A 20,500-nucleotide genomic window follows, 5' to 3' on the forward strand; every position below is an offset into this window, starting at 1 on the left:
GTGCAGAACGATGCCTGAATGTATCATCCGAAAAGGAGTCATTGTTTACATCAGGATCGGATACTCTATATACATATGTTAAAAAGGAAATGTTTCTCTGTCATATCAAGATCTGTATTAAAAAAACAGTATTAGTAATCCTGCAAATTTCACACTTGTCACTGAGGATTTTTAGACTCTAATTTCCAGTAGTTTCAGGATTAGTGTACAGAAGTTTCCTTATCTTCAGAGGCAGGATTACCATGATAGGTAACAACTCCATACGCAGCTATTAACACACCATTCACAATAGGTGATGTCACAGCTCACCTCCTTCCACTCCTGTACAATGACTGATAACATCTCTATATACAGCTGATAACACAGGATCCACCATTCACAATAAGTGATGTCACAGCTCACCTCCTCCTGTACAATGACTGATAACACCTCTATATACAGCTGATAACATAGGATCCACCATTCACAATAGGAGATGTCACAGTTCACCTCCTCCTTCCCCTGTACAATGATGGATAATACCTCTATATACAGCTGATAACACAGGATCCACCATTCACAATAAGTGATGTCACAGCTCACCTCCTCCTGTACAATGACTGATAACACCTCTATATACAGTATCTAACACAGGATCCACCATTCACTATAGGTAATGTCACAGCTCACCTCCTCCTTCCCCTGTACAATGATGGATAATACCTCTATATACAGCTGATAACACAGGATCCACCATTCACAATAAGTGATGTCACAGCTCACCTCCTCCTGTACAATGACTGATAACACCTCTATATACAGTAGATAACACAGGATCCACCATTCACTATAGTTAATGTCACAGCTCATCTCCTCCTCCCCCTGTACAATGATGGATAATACCTCTATATACAGCTGATAACACAGGATCCACCATTCACAATAAGTGATGTCACAGCTCACCTCCTCCTGTACAATGACTGATAACACCTCTATATACAGTATCTAACACAGGATCCACCATTCACTATAGGTAATGTCACAGCTCACCTCCTCCTTCCCCTGTACAATGATGGATAATACCTCTATATACAGCTGATAACACAGGATCCACCATTCACAATAAGTGATGTCACAGCTCACCTCCTCCTGTACAATGACTGATAACACCTCTATATACAGTATACAGTTATCACACAGGATCCACCATTCACTATAGGTAATGTCACAGCTCACCTCCTCCTCCCCCTGTACAATGATGGATAATACCTCTATATACAGCTGATAACATAGGATCCACCATTCACAATAGGTGAAGTCACAGCTCACCTCCTCCTCCTGTACAATGGCTGATAACACCAGCTGATAACACAGGATCCACCATTCACAATAAGTGATGTCACAGCTCACCTCCTTCTGTACAATGACTGATAACACCTCTATATACAGTAGATAACACAGGATCCACCATTCACTACAGGTAATGTCACAGCTCATCTGACATCATGACCAGTGTAAAAAGTAGAAGGTAAATAATTTTGACTTTTAATAAAAATTGTTAAACAAAAATAAAAAAAACAATTGTTGCCTACCCTCAGTTCTAGAAAACCATGTTCTTTTTTTATCTATAGGGCATTTTGCAGATTGGTAGGAGACATTTTCTTGGCCGGCTCTGTATTTATGCTCTATATCTCTATATTTTGCATCATTTTTCCAAAATATTAGAACGAAGATTACACAATGCATCTTTGTATATTTTTTTGTCATCAAACAGAAAATGCAACAGAAACAGACAAAGAACAAGTGAGAAGAGTGAAGGAAATCAGATCAGCCTTGACGATCTTGTTGTTTTGTCTGCTAAAGTGTAGTTATTAGATTTTTCTTTCTGTGGTTGTATATGTGCATGTGAAAGGACTGTTCTGACACAAAGCAACCAGTCGTCAAAAGGACGATGACAGATGACAGCTACTAAGGAAAACAATTAGGTTCGATTGACCAGTTGTGTTCTGTTTTTTAGGCTGCTTTTCTTTTTTTTTGCTTTATGGTATTCGTTGACTTTTTGCACCAATTCTAAAGCGGCGCATATGGTTCATAGATTCTGTGTCAAATTCAGAACACTTTTTATTTTTGTCTTTAAAATGTTTTTTGACTTTATTTTAGCACAAAAACTCAGATGGCAGCTCCTTAGCCAGGACTGTTGCTTTGTAGCACTGTTATCTGTTCTCCTCAAGTTTGCACAAGTTTAGTCCAAGTTCTCCAGTTTCCTCAAAGACTCCAAAGACAAATTGAAAGGGAATGCAGATAGTGAGCCCCGATGGGGACAGCGATGATGTCTGTAATGCTGGGAGATTAAGGGTGTGTGCACACGCTGCGGATTCTGCTGCGGATTGATCCATGCGGATTTTTCAAAATCCGCAGGTCAAAAGACTTGCGGTTTATCTGCGGATTGGCCTGCGGTTTTGCCCTGCGGTTTATCACCTCTACAATGGAGGAGATGGTAAACCGCAGTGGAATGGCCTCATGAGTTAAGCGAAACGCGCGTCGGGGTTTCCCTCCCTGCAACAACACCAGGTATCATTCATTATTGAGATTATTTGCTCTGCCAGTATATTACAGCATTTTATACTTTTGTACTTGTCATTTTTTATTTCATCTATATGGGCTATGCACACGTGTATATATATAAATATATATATCTACAGCACTTTGGCACGTTGCACTTTTTTCTCTGTACTACATTTGTATCTTGTTACATTACTGCTACTGTGTTTTTTAGTACAGTCTCTCCCCCTTATTAGCTATATAACCCACATGGCTATTATAATTTATTAGATTGGGTATTTGCTTCTGATCTTTAAACTATAAACTACATTATATACCTGGTTCACTTGATTTTATCTATTGTTGCTTGGAGTTCACTCTGCCTTGTTCTGCACAATTTTGTCTAATTTTGGTGTAATTTTAAACAAATCTTGTTAATAAACTACTTGTATTTTACTTTTGTCTGGCACGTCCCCTTTTGTTTGGGTTCATTGTCACCTTTTGGAAGTTGACACATTATATTTATGATCCTTTTTTGTTTTTTTTTATGATCAAATTAGCATAAATGATTGTTGCATCTCCCAAGGTTTCCCGCCAGTGCTGCACTCACATCCGGCAGACGTAAGACCACCTTACTGAGTTTCCAAGGGAGAAAGCCCCTCATTCTCATTATGTTGTACGTGTCTCTGGTATGTGGTGCGGATTTGTTGCTTTTCAGCATGAATCAGACATAGAAAAAAAAATACAGTAAATGATTCTTACAACGCCCGTATATATATATTGGTATAAATATATTTCTTATGATTTATTTTATAAAAAAATAATAGACAAGGCTGATAATCGAGTTCTGGACATTTACATATGAAGACACTGTACAGATAATTCTGGGACAGACACGGGGCACAACATGGAGGAGAGCAGGCTCAGCTTTGTATCTGCTTCAGCAAGTATTTCTATCTTCAGGATGAGAGATTCAGTTTTTTCCCCTTGGACATGACACAGAATTATTTACTTGTATCCATAGGAAAAAAACATCATCACACCCAAGGGCAATGGGACGCGAGATGCAAGGCGACTCCTACCGTAAAGACGTGTCAGATGATGATGATGATGATTACCGCGACCAGTTATCCTACAGAGCTCCCAACCCCTTTGGTACTGTATGGAGATTTCTATTTCTCATAAATAATACTTAGGATTGTCACTAAATGTTATAAGAAATAATATCTTGAAATTTGTTCTAATTTCTCCAGTAAGGTTCCGTCTTCACCCTTTTTTTTTACTCATCATACCCTGAGATAAGTGAAGGGAGATGATCAGCTTTTTAAAAAACAAAACAAAAAAAAACATTATTTTGCGACACTGTCGGGAGATGTCTATGCTATAAGTGTCTATATGTGGCCACTTAGTGGTTGGGATGTGAATTGCAGCCTGTTAAGCATAGTGATACTGACACAACAGGAATGCAAACAGACCATTTGGATGTGGATTGTGACTGCCAATAATTTAGATTTAAATATGCAATTTATGTCTATTTCCTAAATTAGTGGAGATGAGTTGGGAACAGAGTGAAATTGAAAGGGCCAAACTATTCCTGGCTGCAGCCCGTCCTCCGAATCTCTGGGCTCCTGTATGGGGTCGGAGCCCCTACACTGCTGCTGAGGACTAGGGCTTACATCTCAAGCCGTCCTAATTCTTAAGTCCTCCCTGTACTCTCAGCAAACGCTTCTCATTTCATAAAAAATATGATAAATAAGTCAACTGCAAATCTCTTCATGTAAAAATGATATTATCTTAATAAATCCCCCCAAACTGCTGCCAGTGGGGGTGGCTCCCTGCTGTGGACCTCGCTCTCCTGTTCTGCCTGTTGTTCAGTGTCATCCTCCTCTGGCAGCAGAGACACCGGGATGGATTATAATATATGGGGGCGGGGCTTTGTCTCCCTATGGGAAGTGAGGATGTGTCTAAATCTATCTACAAGAAATGGAGGGGGCTTTGTGTCTTTACTAGTGATGAGCGAGTATACTCGTTACTCAGGTTTTCCTGTGCATGCGCGGGTGTCCTGCGAGTATTTTGGCATGCTAGGAGATTTAGTTTTTGTCGATGCAGCTGCATGATTTGCGGCTGCTAGACAGCCTGAATACATGCAGGGATTGCCTGTTTGTTAGGGAAATCCGACATGTATTCAGGCTGTCTAGCAGCCGCAAATCATGCAGCTGCATCGACAAAAACTAAATCTCCTAGCATGCCAAAATACTCGGAGGACACCCGAGCATGCTCGGAAAAACCTGTGCAACGAGTATACTCGCTCATCACTAGTCTTGAAGTGGGGCCGGTCTTGTTACAATGTGGCGGATCTTTGATTCTCTTCATGAAGTAAGGGAGAATCTTTATCACTCTGCTTCTGCTCAAGCTCCATACAGGTCTAACAGAGAGAGATGGGCTTTCATTTAGGGGCAGGTGGGCTACAGGACATTAGCATGAGCAATAGATGCTGAAACGTGATGTAAAGAGAAAAAGTCCCAACGCCTATAGTGCTGGCAGATGTTGAAGAGAAACTGCCTGAAACTGGATAGCAAGTTACAGGGGCGTAGAATAAGGACAGTTCCTGGATATATCTGACTGGTAAAAAAAAAACCCCCGACACTGCGAAGATATGAAAAAGGATAATACCGCTTTAGTTGTAGCGCAATCCTAAAAGTGATTTGGATAATAAGTCATTAGCAGATATTCGGCGCTGACCATTTGGAGCGGAATCCCATAACTAACACAGCGCGCTCTCCCCTCACTAAACAGTCTGTCTGATGAAGTCCTGACATCTGCGACCGAAACGTTCTTCTTTTTTGGATTGCATTAAACAATGAAGAGCTATTCTCTTTTTTCCGCCTCTACGTTGTGCCGGATTCTTTTTCTTTCTCTTGGTGTTATGGAGCGGTATCCTGACCGAGCATCGTCTGACACGGGGTGACGTATACCGCGTCCCGGCGTGTTTGACTGCTACCTGCACCAAAAGCGACTTTTCCTTGCGGTTGGGTATAGCGCTCTTTATAACAGAAGGGTCTCGGCACGTAGGGCAGCGCCAATCCCACCTGCAGGCCCCCCCCGATTAACACTTGCCCTCCCTCTATGCTAGTGCAGTGCTGCACACTTCTGTCTGCCAGCAGCATATTTACTCTGAAATGCGTGGGATCTGCTGATAACCGTCAGGATAATGTGCGATCAATCACGGGCCTGGGCCGATCTTGTCCTAATTTTCGGCTCGGGAGCGATGACAGATACAATGTATCCAGCCGCTAGGTTGTCTCATTTTTTAAATGTTCTGTAAATGGTTACAATCTCCGAGCAGCTGTTCAGTCCACACAACGCTCGCGCCCGCTGGACTGATATACTGCGCCGTTATAATATTACGCAACACATCGCACATTGGAAACACAAAGGTGAAAGCTGCCGCTCATTGCTGTGTATCCACGGGAAGGAAACGCGTCAGGCTTATTAAATAACATCACATATACTGTACACAGGGGACACAGCGGGGCCCCGGAGTCTGAGGACCCCAGAAGAACACGAGAGATTACATGTGATACAGATTAGCGCTCTGACCCCAGAGATTCCGATTTCTCCTCATAAGCTGCAGGAGTTTATATTCTGAGCTTCTTCTCTGTGTGTTGCATAGTAATGTCTGAGCGGGGGTCCGGCGGTCTTCATTGCCCCCTTATGGCCTCTATAATATAATACTGGACTTTATTTCTCCCACTAGAGCAAGCACAGAAAATCGAAGGCAGATATTGAACAGGTTGTATAGGAAGTAAAGAAATATGGATCCTGCGACCTTCAGTAAAAGACACAATTACAGCCGCCATATACGCGGATGACGTCTCGTTCCTTCGTGCTGGAGATCTCTGGACTGAGCCGGCTCCAATATTTGCTGTCAATCACCGGCGTTCATCGGTTTATCTCAGACACGTGAAGCAGCAGGGCACGTTCTGGAATAATCTGTAGTATTCTTCTTGTATCTGCAAAAGTAAAGCAGCGATCAGTTGTAGCCGAGGTCTACGCCACGGAAAACGGCAAAATGGGATTCAGAAGGAATGTAAAAATAGTAAAAATAATTGCACATTTTTCTCTGAATTGCATCAGTATGTCGGGTTTATGGAGTAACCATGGAGCCTAATAGCAAAGCTCAGGAGCCGACTCCAAGCTACTAAGTGCACATTCAGCCTGATCAGAGCACACAAAGCCCAGGATTAATATGGGCTCCACTAAAGGACTTGTCCTTTCCTAACACGAATAGATATTACACACAGAGATGTCACAGTACAGAGATAATACACACAGAGATGTCACAGTACAGAGATAATACACACAGTGATGTCACAGTACAGAGATAATACACACAGAGATGTCACAGTACAGAGATAATACACACAGAGATGTCACAGTACAGAGATAATACACACAGTGATGTCACAGTACAGAGATAATACACACAGAGATGTCACAATACAGGGATAATACACACAGTGATGTCACAGTACAGAGATAATACACACAGAGATGTCAAGGTACAGAGATAATACACACAGTGATGTCATAGTACAGAGATAATACACACAGAGATGTCACAGTACAGAGATAATACACACAGTGATGTCAAGGTACAGAGATAATACACACAGTGATGTCATAGTACAGAGATAATACACACAGAGATGTCACAGCACAGAGATAATACACACAGTGATGTCACAGCACAGAGATAATACACACAGTGATGTCACAGCACAGCGATAATACACAAAGTGATGTCACAGCACAGAAATGATACACATTGATGTCACAGAACAGGGATAATACACACAGTGATGTCACAGTACAGAGATAATACACACAGTGATGTCACAGTAGAGGGATAATACACACAGTGATGTCACAGTACAGAGATAATACACACAGTGATGTCACAGTACAGAGATAATACACACAGTGATGTCACAGTGCAGGGATAATACACGCAGTAATGTCACAGTACAGGGAAATACTCAGTGACGTCACAGTACAGGGATAATACACACAGTGATGTCACAGTACAGAGATAATACACACAGTGATGTCAAGGTACAGAGATAATACACACAGTGATGTCATAGTACAGAGATAATACACACAGAGATGTCACAGCACAGAGATAATACACACAGTGATGTCACAGCACAGAGATAATACACACAGTGATGTCACAGCACAGCGATAATACACAAAGTGATGTCACAGCACAGAAATGATACACATTGATGTCACAGAACAGGGATAATACACACAGTGATGTCACAGTACAGAGATAATACAGACAGTGATGTCACAGTAGAGGGATAATACACACAGTGATGTCACAGTACAGAGATAATACACACAGTGATGTCACAGTACAGAGATAATACACACAGTGATGTCACAGTGCAGGGATAATACACGCAGTAATGTCACAGTACAGGGAAATACACAGTGATGTCACAGTACAGGGATAATACACACAGTGATGTCACAGTACAGAGATAATACACACAGTGATGTCAAGGTACAGAGATAATACACACAGTGATGTCATAGTACAGAGATAATACACACAGAGATGTCACAGCACAGAGATAATACACACAGTGATGTCACAGCACAGAGATAATACACACAGTGATGTCACAGCACAGAGATAATACACAAAGTGATGTCACAGCACAGAGATGATACACATTGATGTCACAGTACAGGGATAATACACACAGTGATGTCACAGTACAGAGATAATACACACAGTGATGTCACAGTACAGAGACAATACACACAGTGATGTCACAGTAGAGGGATAATACACACAGTGATGTCACAGTACAGAGATAATACACACAGTGATGTCACAGTACAGAGATAATACACACAGTGATGTCACAGTGCAGGGATAATACACACAGTGATGTCACAGTACAGGGAAATACACAGTGACGTCACAGTACAGAGATAATACACACAGTGATGTCACAGTACAGAGATAATACACACAGTGATGTCACAGTACAGAGATAATGCACACAGTGATGTCACAGTACAGAGATAATACACACAGTGATGTCACAGTACAGAGATAATGCACAGTGATGTCACAGTACAGAGATAATGCACACAGTGATGTCATAGTACAGAGACACTACACATAGTGATGTCACAGTACAGGGATAATACACAGTGATGTCACAGTACATGGATAATACACACAGTGATGTCACAGTACAGAGATATTATACACAGTGATGTCACAGTACAGAGATAATGCACACAGTGATGTCACAGTACAGAGATATTACACACAGTGATGTCACAGTACAGAGATAATTCACACAGTGATGTCATAGTACAGAGATATTACACATAGTGATGTCACAGTACAAGGATAATACACAGTGATGTCACAGTACAGGGATAATACACACAGTGATGTCACAGTACAGAGATATTACACATAGTGATGTCACAGCACAGAGATAATGCACACAGTGATGTCACAGTACAGAGATAATACACACAGTGATGTCACAGCACAGAGATAATACACACAGTGATGTCACAGCACAGAGATAATACACACAGTGATGTCACAGCACAGAGATAATACACAAAGTGATATCACAGCACAGAGATGATACACATTGATGTCACAGTACAGGGATAATACACACAGTGATGTCACAGTACAGAGATAATACACACAGTGATGTCACAGTACAGAGACAATACACACAGTGATGTCACAGTAGAGGGATAATACACACAGTGATGTCACAGTACAGAGATAATACACACAGTGATGTCACAGTACAGAGATAATACACACAGTGATGTCACAGTGCAGGGACATACACAGTGATGTCACAGTACAGAGATAATACACACAGTGATGTCACAGTACAGAGATAATACACACAGTGATGTCACAGTACAGAGATAATGCACACAGTGATGTCACAGTACAGAGATAATGCACAGTGATGTCACAGTACAGAGATATTACACACAGTGATGTCACAGTACAGAGATAATGCACACAGTGATGTCATAGTACAGAGATACTACACATAGTGATGTCACAGTACAGGGATAATACACAGTGATGTCACAGTACAGGGATAATACACACAGTGATGTCACAGTACAGAGATATTACACACAGTGATGTCACAGTACAGAGATATTATACACAGTGATGTCACAGTACAGAGATAATGCACACAGTGATGTCACAGTACAGAGATATTACACGCAGTGATGTCACAGTACAGAGATAATTCACACAGTGGTGTCATAGTACAGAGATACTACACATAGTGATGTCAGAGTACAGGGATAATACACAGTGATGTCACAGTACAGGGATAATACACACAGTGATGTCACAGTACAGAGATATTACACACAGTGATGTCACAGCACAGAGATAATACACAAAGTGATGTCACAGCACAGAGATGATACACATTGATGTCACAGTACAGGGATAATACACACAGTGATGTCACAGTACAGAGATAATACACACAGTGATGTCACAGTACAGAGATAATACACACAGTGATGTCACAGTACAGAGATAATGCACACAGTGATGTCACAGCACAGAGATAATACACACAGTGATGTCACAGCACAGAGATAATACACACAGTGATGTCACAGCACAGAGATAATACACACAGTGATGTCACAGCACAGAGATAATACACAAAGTGATGTCACAGCACAGAGATGATACACATTGATGTCACAGTACAGGGATAATACACACAGTGATGTCACATTACAGAGATAATACACACAGTGATGTCACAGTACAGAGACAATACACACAGTGATGTCACAGTAGAGGGATAATACACACAGTGATGTCACAGCACAGAGATAATACGCACAGTGATGTCACAGTACAGAGATAATACACACAGTGATGTCACAGTGCAGGGACATACACAGTGACGTCACAGTACAGAGATAATACACACAGTGATGTCACAGTACAGAGATAATACACACAGTGATGTCACAGTACAGAGATAATGCACACAGTGATGTCACAGTACAGAGATAATACACACAGTGATGTCACAGCACAGAGATAATACACACAGTGATGTCACAGCACAGAGATAATACACACAGTGATGTCACAGCACAGAGATAATACACAAAGTGATGTCACAGCACAGAGATGATACACATTGGTGTCACAGTACAGGGATAATACACACAGTGATGTCACAGTACAGAGATAATACACACAGTGATGTCACAGTGCAGGGACATACACAGTGACGTCACAGTACAGAGATAATACACACAGTGATGTCACAGTGCAGGGATAATACACGCAGTAATGTCACAGTACAGGGAAATACATAGTAACGTCACAGTATAGGGATAATACACACAGTGATGTCACAGTACAGACATAATAAACACAGTGATGTCACAGTACAGGGAAATACACAGTGACGTCACAGTACAGAGATAATACACACAGTGATGTCACAGTACAGAGATAATACACACAGTGATGTCACAGTAGAGGGATAATACACACAGTGATGTCACAGTACAGAGATAATACACACAGTGATGTCACAGTACAGAGATAATACACAGAGTGATGTCACAGTACAGAGATAATGCACACAGTGATGTCACAGTACAGAGATATTACACACAGTGATGTCACAGTACAGAGATAATGCACAGTGATGTCACAGTACAGAGATATTACACACAGTGATGTCACAGTACAGAGATACTACACATAGTGATGTCACAGTACAGGGATAATACACAGTGATGTCACAGTGCAGGGATAATACACACAGTGATGTCACAGTACAGAGATATTACACACAGTGATGTCACAGTATAGAGATATTATACACAGTGATGTCACAGTACAGAGATAATGCACACAGTGATGTCACAGTACAGAGATATTACACACAGTGATGTCACAGTACAGAGATAATTCACACAGTGATGTCATAGTACAGAGATATTACACATAGTGATGTCACAGTACAGGGATAATACACAGTGATGTCACAGTACAGGGATAATACACACAGTGATGTCACAGTACAGAGATATTACACATAGTGATGTCACAGCACAGAGATAATACACAGTGATGTCACAGTACAGGGATAATACACACACAGTGATGTCACAGCACAGAGATAATACACACAGTGATGTCACAGTACAGGGATAATACACAGTGATGTCACAGTACATAGATAATACACAGTACATAGATAATACACACAGTGATGTCACAGCACAGAGATAATACACAAAGTGATGCCACAGCACAGAGATAATACACACAGTGATGTCACAGCACAGAGATAATACACAAAGTGATGTCACAGCACAGAGATGATACACATTGATGTCACAGTACAGGGATAATACACACAGTGATGTCACAGCACAGAGATAATACACACAGTGATGTCACAGTACAGAGATAATACACACAGTGATGTCACAGTACAGAGATAATGCACACAGTGATGTCACAGTACAGAGATAATGCACACAGTGTTGTCACAGTACAGAGATAATACACACAGTAATGTAACAGTACAGAGATAATACACACAGTGATGTCACAGTACAGAGATAATGCACACAGTGATGTCACAGTACAGAGATAATACACACAGTGATGTCACAGCACAGAGATAATATGCACAGTGATGTCACAGTACAGGGATAATACACACAGTGATGTCACAGTACAGAGATAATGCCCACAGTGATGTCACAGTGCAGAGATAATACAGTAATGTCACAGTACAGGGATAATACACACAGTGATCTCACAGTACATGGATAATGCTCACAGTGATGTTACAGTACAGAGATAATGCGCACAGTGATGTTACAGTACAGGGTTAATACGCACAGTGATGTCACAGTGCAGAGATAATACACAGTGATGTCACAGTACAGGGATAATACACACAGTGATGTCACAGTACAGAGATAATGCTCACAGTGATGTTACAGTACAGTGATAATACGCACAGTGATGTCACAGTACAGAGAATACACAGTGATGTCACAGTACAGGGATAATACCCACAGTGATGTCACAGTACAGAGATAATGCGCACAGTGATGTCACAGTACAGGGATAATACACACAGTGATGTCACAGTACAGGGATAATATGCACAGTGATGTCACAGTACAGAGATAATACCCACAGTGATGTCACAGTACAGAGATAATGCGCACAGTGATGTCACAGTACAGGGATAATACACACAGTGATGTCACAGTACAGGGATAATATGCACAGTGATGTCACAGTACAGGGATAATACACAGTGATATCACAGTACAGAGATAATACACACAGTGATGCCACAGTACAGGAATAATACACACAGTGACTTCACAGTACAGGGATAGTTCAGTGATGTCACAGTACAGAGATAATACACACAATGATGTCACAGTACAGAGATAATACACACAGTGATGTCACAGTACAGGGATAATACAGTGATGTCACAGTACAGGGATAATACACACAGTGATGTCACAGTACAGAGATAATGCGCACAGTGATGTCACAGTGCATAGTTAATACACAGTAATGTCACAGTACAGGGACAATACACACAGTGATGTCACAGTACATGGATAATGCTCACAATGATGTTACAGTACAGAGATAATGCGCACAGTGATTTTACAGTACAGGGTTAATACGCACAGTGATGTCACAGTGCAGAGATAATACACAGTGATGTCACAGTATAGGGATAATACACACAGTGATGTCACAGTACAGAGATAATGCTCAAAGTGATGTTACAGTACAGTGATAATACGCACAGTGATGTCACAGTACAGAGAATACACAGTGATGTCACAGTACAGGGATAACACCCACAGTGATGTCACAGTACAGAGATAATGCGCACAGTGATGTCACAGTACAGGGATAATACACACAGTGATGTCACAGTACAGGGATAATATGCACAGTGATGTCACAGTACAGGGATAATACCCACAGTGATGTCACAGTACAGAGAATACACAGTGATGTCACAGTACAGGGATAATACACAAAGTGATGTCACAGTACAGGGATAATGCACACAGTGATGTTACAGTACAGGGATAAGATGCACAGTGATGTCACAGTACAGGGATAATACACACAGTGTTGTGACAGTACAGGGATAATACACTCAGTGATGTCACAGTACAGAGATAATGCGCACAGTGATATCACAGTACAGGGATAATATGCACAGTGATGTCACAGTACAGGGATAATACAAACAGTGATGTCACAGTACAGGGATAATACACATAGTGATGTCACAGTACAGGGATAATACACAGTGTTGTCACAGTACAGGGATAATACACACAGTGATGTCACAGTACAGGGATAATACACATAGTGATGTCACAGTACAGGGATAATAGATACAGTGATGTCACAGTACAGGGATAATACACACAGTGATGTCACAGTACAGGGATAATACACACAGTGATGTCACAGTACAGAGATAATTCACATAGTGATGTCATAGTACAGAGATAATACACACAGTGATGTCACAGTACAGAGATAATACACATAGTGATGTCACAGTACAGGGATAATAGATACAGTGATGTCACAGTACAGGGATAATACACACAGTGTTGTCACAGTACAGGGATAATACACACAGTGATGTCACAGTACAGGGATAATACACATAGTGATGTCACAGTACAGGGATAATAGATACAGTGATGTCACAGTACAGAGATAATACACACAGTGATGTCAGAGTACAGGGATAATACTCGTGCGGTTTCATCTTAGCTCTGCAGCGGCTTTAGGTTTCTGGTAGAGAAACTGCCGGAGGTATTACACGTCTGCTTTAGATCTTCAGGCTTCCATTCACAAAAGAATGTTTTTGTTTTGCAGTAAATGACGTCCTGCGAGTGCGACGAGAGATACAGAAAGGCAAAAAAACGTACTGCTTCTGCTCCCCGGCCTCCTGGAATTAGTCATTCCCACCAATAATGTATGGAAATGCTGAGAGTGCCGCACATCTGCATATGAAAGATCATGTCCAGTAATTGATGTGCAGTAATAATATGGGGATAAAATGCACAACAAGCAACAGAAGCAACGATTGCCCATCAGCAGCCTGGAAGCCATATTATATGCCGACCTGGTGCTTATACCTGGTGTAAAACCAACAGAATCGCTGGGCTTGATTGGCAGCAAACTCACCTGACCATAATACCATAGAGAATCTATGGAGTATTATCAAGAGGAAGATGAGAGACACCAGACCCCACAATGCAGACGAGCTGAAGGCTGCTATCAAAGCAACCTGGGCTTCCATAACCCCTCAGCAGTGCCACAGGCTGATCGCTTCCATGCCACGCCGCATTGATGCAGTAATTGATGCCAAAGGAGCCCCGACCAAGTATTGAGTGCATTTACTGATCATACATTTCAGTAGGACAACATTTCGGATTTTAAAATCATTTTTCAAGCTGGTGTTATAAAGTATTCTAATTTACTGAGATAATGACTTTTGGGTTTTCATTGGCTGTAAGCCGTAATCATCAACATTACCAGAAATAAACCCGTGACATAGATCACTCTGAGTGTAATGACTCTATAGAATAGAGGAGAGTCACTTTTTGTATTGAAGAACTGAAATAAATTCACTTTTTGATGATATTCTAGTTTTGTGAGAAGCTCCTGTGTGCCAGGCCCTGTATGCAGAGCACCATCAGCCTGCCCTCTCACACTTCAGAGCATCGCTCTATCACCTTGCAGGACATTGCACCATCACACTGCAGAACATTGCACCATCATCCTGTCCCATCACTGCAGAACATCGCTCTATAACACTGCAGAACATCGCACCCTACCACTGCAGCACATGGCTCTATCACACTGCAGAACATCGCGTCATACCAATGCAGAACTTTGCACCTGCACACTGCAGAATATGGCTCCATCACTTTGCAGGTTATTGGACATTTCCCCCTAACACTGCAGAACATTGCGCCATCACACTGCAGGATATTGTCCCATTATGTATCCTGGTGCCATCTCTTCTCTATAGGTGACACACGCACCATGGACGTCCACTTGATAGTAAATGTCATTCTCCAGTCCATTACTCCCAGTACTAATGGCTGGCGTCCCCATTGTAGAGGCTTTCAATGGTGGTCAGTGCTCATCATTGTCACTGACCGCTCAGCATCTGTTTTACCTTGCAGCCCCCCTTTTTATCCACCCTTATATTCACCTTTTTATTTATTTTTTACTTAACGTATATATATACATATATATATATATATATATATATATATACAGTCATATGTTAAAGTTTGGGCACCCCTATTAATGTTAACCTTTTTTCTTTATAACAATTTTGGTTTTTGCAACAGCTACCGTATTTCAGTTTCATATATCTAATAACTGATGGACTCAGTTATATTTCTGGATTCAAATGAGGTTTATTGTACTAACAGAAAATGTGCAATTTGCATTTAAACAAAATTTGACCGATGCAAAAGTATGGGCACCTCAACATAAAAGTGACATTAATATTTCGTAGATCCTCCTTTTGCAAAAATAACAGCCTCTAGTCGCTTCCTGTAGCTATTAATGAGTTCCTGGATCCTGGATGAAGGTATTTGTGACCATTTCTGTTTACAAAACAATTCCAGTTCAGTTAAGTTTGATGGTCGCCGAGCATGGACAGCCCGCTTCAAATCATCCCACAGATGTTCAATGATATTCAGGTCTGGGGACTGGGATGGCAATTCCAGAACATCGTAATTGTTCCTCTGCATGAATGCCTGAGTAGATTTGGAGCGGTGTTTTGGATCATTGTCTTGCTGAAATATCCATCCCCTGCGTAACTTCAACTTCGTCACTGATTCTTGCACATTATTGTCAAGAATCTGTTGATACTGAGTTGAATCCATGCGACCCTCAACTTTAACAAGATTCCCGGTGCCAGCATTGGCCACACAACCCCAAAGCATGATGGAACCTCAACCAAATTTTACTGTGGGTAGCAAGTGTTTTTCTTGGAATGCTGTGTTTTTTAGCCTCCATGCATAACGCCTTTTTGTATGACCAAACAACTCAATCTTTGTTTCATCAGTCCACAGGACCTTCTTCCAAAATGTAACTGGCTTGTCCCAATGTGCTTTTGCAGACCTCAGGTGACTCTGTTTGTGGCGTGCTTGCAGAAACGGCTTCTTTTGCATCACTCTCCCATACAGCTTCTCCTTGTGCAAAGTGCGCTGTATTGTTGACCGATGCACAGTGACACCATCTGCAGCAAGATGATGCTGCTGGTCTTTGGAGGTGGTCTGTGGATTGTCCTTGACTGTTCTCACCATTCTTCTTCTCTGCCTTTCTGATATTTTTCTTGGCCTGCCACTTCTGGGCTTAACAAGAACTGTACCTGTGTTCTTCCATTTCCTTACTATGTTCCTCACAGTGGAAACTGACAGGTTAAATCTCTGAGACAACTTTTTGTATCCTTCCCCTGAAAAGCTATGTTGAATAATCTTTGTTTTCAGATCATTTGAGAGTTGTTTTGAGGAGCCCATGATGCCACTCTTCATAGGAGAATCAAATAGGAGAACTACTTGCAAGTGGCCACCTTAAATACCTTTTCTCATGATTTGATACACCTGGCTATGAAGTTCAAAGCTCAATGAGGCTACAAAACCAATTTAGTGCTTCAGGAAGTCAGTAAAAAGTAGTTAGGAGTGTTCAAATCAAGAAAATGATAAGGGTGCCCATACTTTTGCACCGGTCAAATTTTGTTTAAATGCAGATTGCACATTTTCTGTTAGTACAATAAACCTCATTTGAATCCAGAAATATAACTGAGTCCATCAGTTATTAGATATATGAAACTGAAATAGCTGTTGCAAAAACCAATATTGTTATAAAGAAAAAAGGTTAACATTAATAGGGGTGCCCAAACTTTAACATATGACTGTATATATATATATATATCATTTATTTATGTGGCTATATCAGTGCACTATATATATATACTGTTTTTTTTCCTTATTGTTAATTTTATGTGATATTTCATGTAATTTATCACTGTAATATGTTACTATATTTAATATCTAATATTCTTTATGTTTTTACTGTGCACTTTTATCACATATACACTTTACTATCTTTCTGCACTTAGACTTCTCTTTTTTCCTTTTCACATTCATTTATACATGGATTACTGAGCATTCATGTCCTTGGTAGGGTCGCTTTCATCCCTGATAATATCCTTGCGTTCCACGATGGGATGTGTAATACTCCCGGTCCTGTTATGTGACATTTGCGTTCCACTGTCACTGATGAAACATTCTGATTGCTCCATTTTTACTTAAATATCCGGCCTTTACACCGGCGGGGACAAGCATTTGGTTTGATGTATGTAATACCCAGGGCCGGACTGGCCATCTGGCAATTCTGGCAAATGTCACAGACATTATATTATTATAAGGAGGTACAGGGTCGTTATTAATGGAGGCACAGGGGAATTATTATAAGGCAGCACAAGTTGTGGTTTGTGTAGAGGTGGTAGAATGTGAGGAGGGTCCTGGAAAATCAATAAAGTGAGATGTCTGTGTGCTACATTTTGCAGGGACGAGTTATGGATGGAATAAGAGGTCATGGTGGTCTGGACCGAATGCAATGGAAAAGGGAAAATGAATGACAACAATTAGTCAGAAAGTGACCGGAGGTGTGAGAATCGCATACTTGTGCTCACATGACGTACCGCTCCCAAAGCCGGTACCGGAGAATCCTGACAGTGTGCGCTGTAAGGATTCAGAAATCTGAACTTACATAGACTTTAACCTCAACCCCTTTAGCGATCAGTATGGTGGTATTATTAACACCATATACCTTATTTTTCGGATTATAAGATGCACTTTTTTCCTCCCAAAATGTGGAGGAAAATGGGGGGGGGGGGGCGTCTTATAGAACGGATGTACCGGCTCTGGCTGTGGTGGGAAGGTGGAGCGGTTTCGGCGGAGTGCCGATAGTTAAGAGAAATGAATATTCTGAATATTTATTTCTCTTAAGTATTGGCACATGTGACCACCGGCAGCAGTAAGAAGGCTCCGGCTCACACTGCACGCTAATGAAGAGCAATGAATACTCACTGCTCTCTGCAATGAACAGTCCCGGTGAGTATTCTGGCAGCTGTGCTCGGCTTGTGAGCAGCGCATGACAGTGACGTCCCTGCCATGCGCTGCTTACAAGCATAAAGCATTGCTAGCACCGGAGCAGGACGCTACCAGGGAGTGGAGGAAGGTAAGTGTAATGGTTTGTTTTTTTTAAACTTTTCTGATGGGACCATGCATACCAGGATAAGGATGGGACCAATCATACCAGGATAAGGATGGGACCAATCATACCAGGATAAGGATTGGGCCAATCATTCCAGGACTGGGATGGGTCCAATCATACCTGAATAAGGATGAGGCCAATCATATAAGGACCGGATGGGACCAATCATACCAGGATAAGGATGGGACCATGCATCCAGGTCTGGGATGGGGCCAATCATAGCAGGATAGGGATGAGGGCAATTATTCCTACCAGAATAGGGATGCCGTATACCAGGAACACCCCACAAGACCGGCCGTATATCGGGAACACCCCACAAGACCTTTCGTATACCGGGAACACCCCACAAGACCTGCCGAATACTGGGAACACCCCACAAGAACTGCAGTATACAGAGAACATCCCACAAGACCTGATGTATACAGAGAACACCCCACAAGACCTGCCGCATACCGGGAACACCCCACAAGACCTGCCGTATACAGGGAACACCCCACAAGACCTGCCGTAAACAGGTAACACCCCACAAGACCTGCCGTATACCGGGAACACCCCACAAGACCTTCCGTATACCGGGAACACCCCACAAGACCTGCCTTATACCGGGAACACCCTACAAGACCTGCCATATACCGGGAACACCCCACAAGACCTTCCGTATACCGGGAACATCCCACAAGACCTTCTGTATACCAGGAACACCCCACAAGACCTGCCATATACCGGGAACACCCCACAAGACCTGCCGTATACTGGGAACACTCCACAAGACCCGCCATATACCGGGAACACCCCACAAGACCCTCGTATACTGGGAACACCCCACAAGACCTGCCGTATGCAGGGAACACCCCACAAGACCTGCCGTATACAGGTAACACCCCACAAGACTTGCCGTATACCAGGAACCCCCACAAGACCTGCCGTATACCGGGAACACCCTACAAGACCTGCCATATACCGGGAACACCCCACAAGACCTTCCGTATACCGGGAACATCCCACAAGACCTGCTGTATACCAGGAACACCCCACAAGACCTGCCATATACCGAGAACACCCCACAAGACCCTCGTTTACTGGGAACACCCCACAAGACCTGCCATATGCAGGGAACACCCCACAAGACCTTCCGTATGCTGGGAACATCCCACAAGACCTGCTGTATACCAGGAACACCCCACAAGACCTGCCATATACCGAGAACACCCCACAAGACCCTCGTTTACTGGGAACACCCCACAAGACCTGCCGTATACCGGGAACACCCCACAAGACCTTCCGTATGCCGGGAACACCCCACAAGACCTGCCGTATACCGGGAACACCCTACAAGAACTGCTGTAAACCGGGAACACCCCGCAAAACCTTCCGTATACCGGGAACACCCTACAAGACCTGCCATATACCGGGAACACCCCACAAGACCTTCCGTATACCGGGAACATCCCACAAGACCTGCTGTATACCAGGAACACCCCACAAGACCTGCCATATACCGAGAACACCCCACAA

The 20,500-nt window shown here is 42.2% G+C and overlaps 1 protein-coding gene across 1 annotated transcript in view; it reads right to left on the minus strand.

The window, feature by feature from the left end:
- Positions 1-5,175: 5,175 nt before the first annotated feature.
- ADGRL4 (adhesion G protein-coupled receptor L4) overlaps positions 5,176-20,500 on the minus strand; it is a 166,474-nt gene continuing 151,149 nt past the window's right edge. The window contains exon 16 of the mRNA XM_073544869.1: positions 5,176-6,533. Within this exon, the coding sequence (XP_073400970.1) occupies positions 6,471-6,533 (63 nt within the window). The 3' untranslated portion in view covers positions 5,176-6,470. The remainder of the gene's footprint in view (positions 6,534-20,500) is intronic.

This window comes from Dendrobates tinctorius, unplaced genomic scaffold (genome assembly GCF_039654945.1).
Source record: "Dendrobates tinctorius isolate UK_male_01 unplaced genomic scaffold, ASM3965494v1 ptg000138l, whole genome shotgun sequence".
Taxonomy (NCBI): Eukaryota; Metazoa; Chordata; class Amphibia; order Anura; family Dendrobatidae; genus Dendrobates; species Dendrobates tinctorius.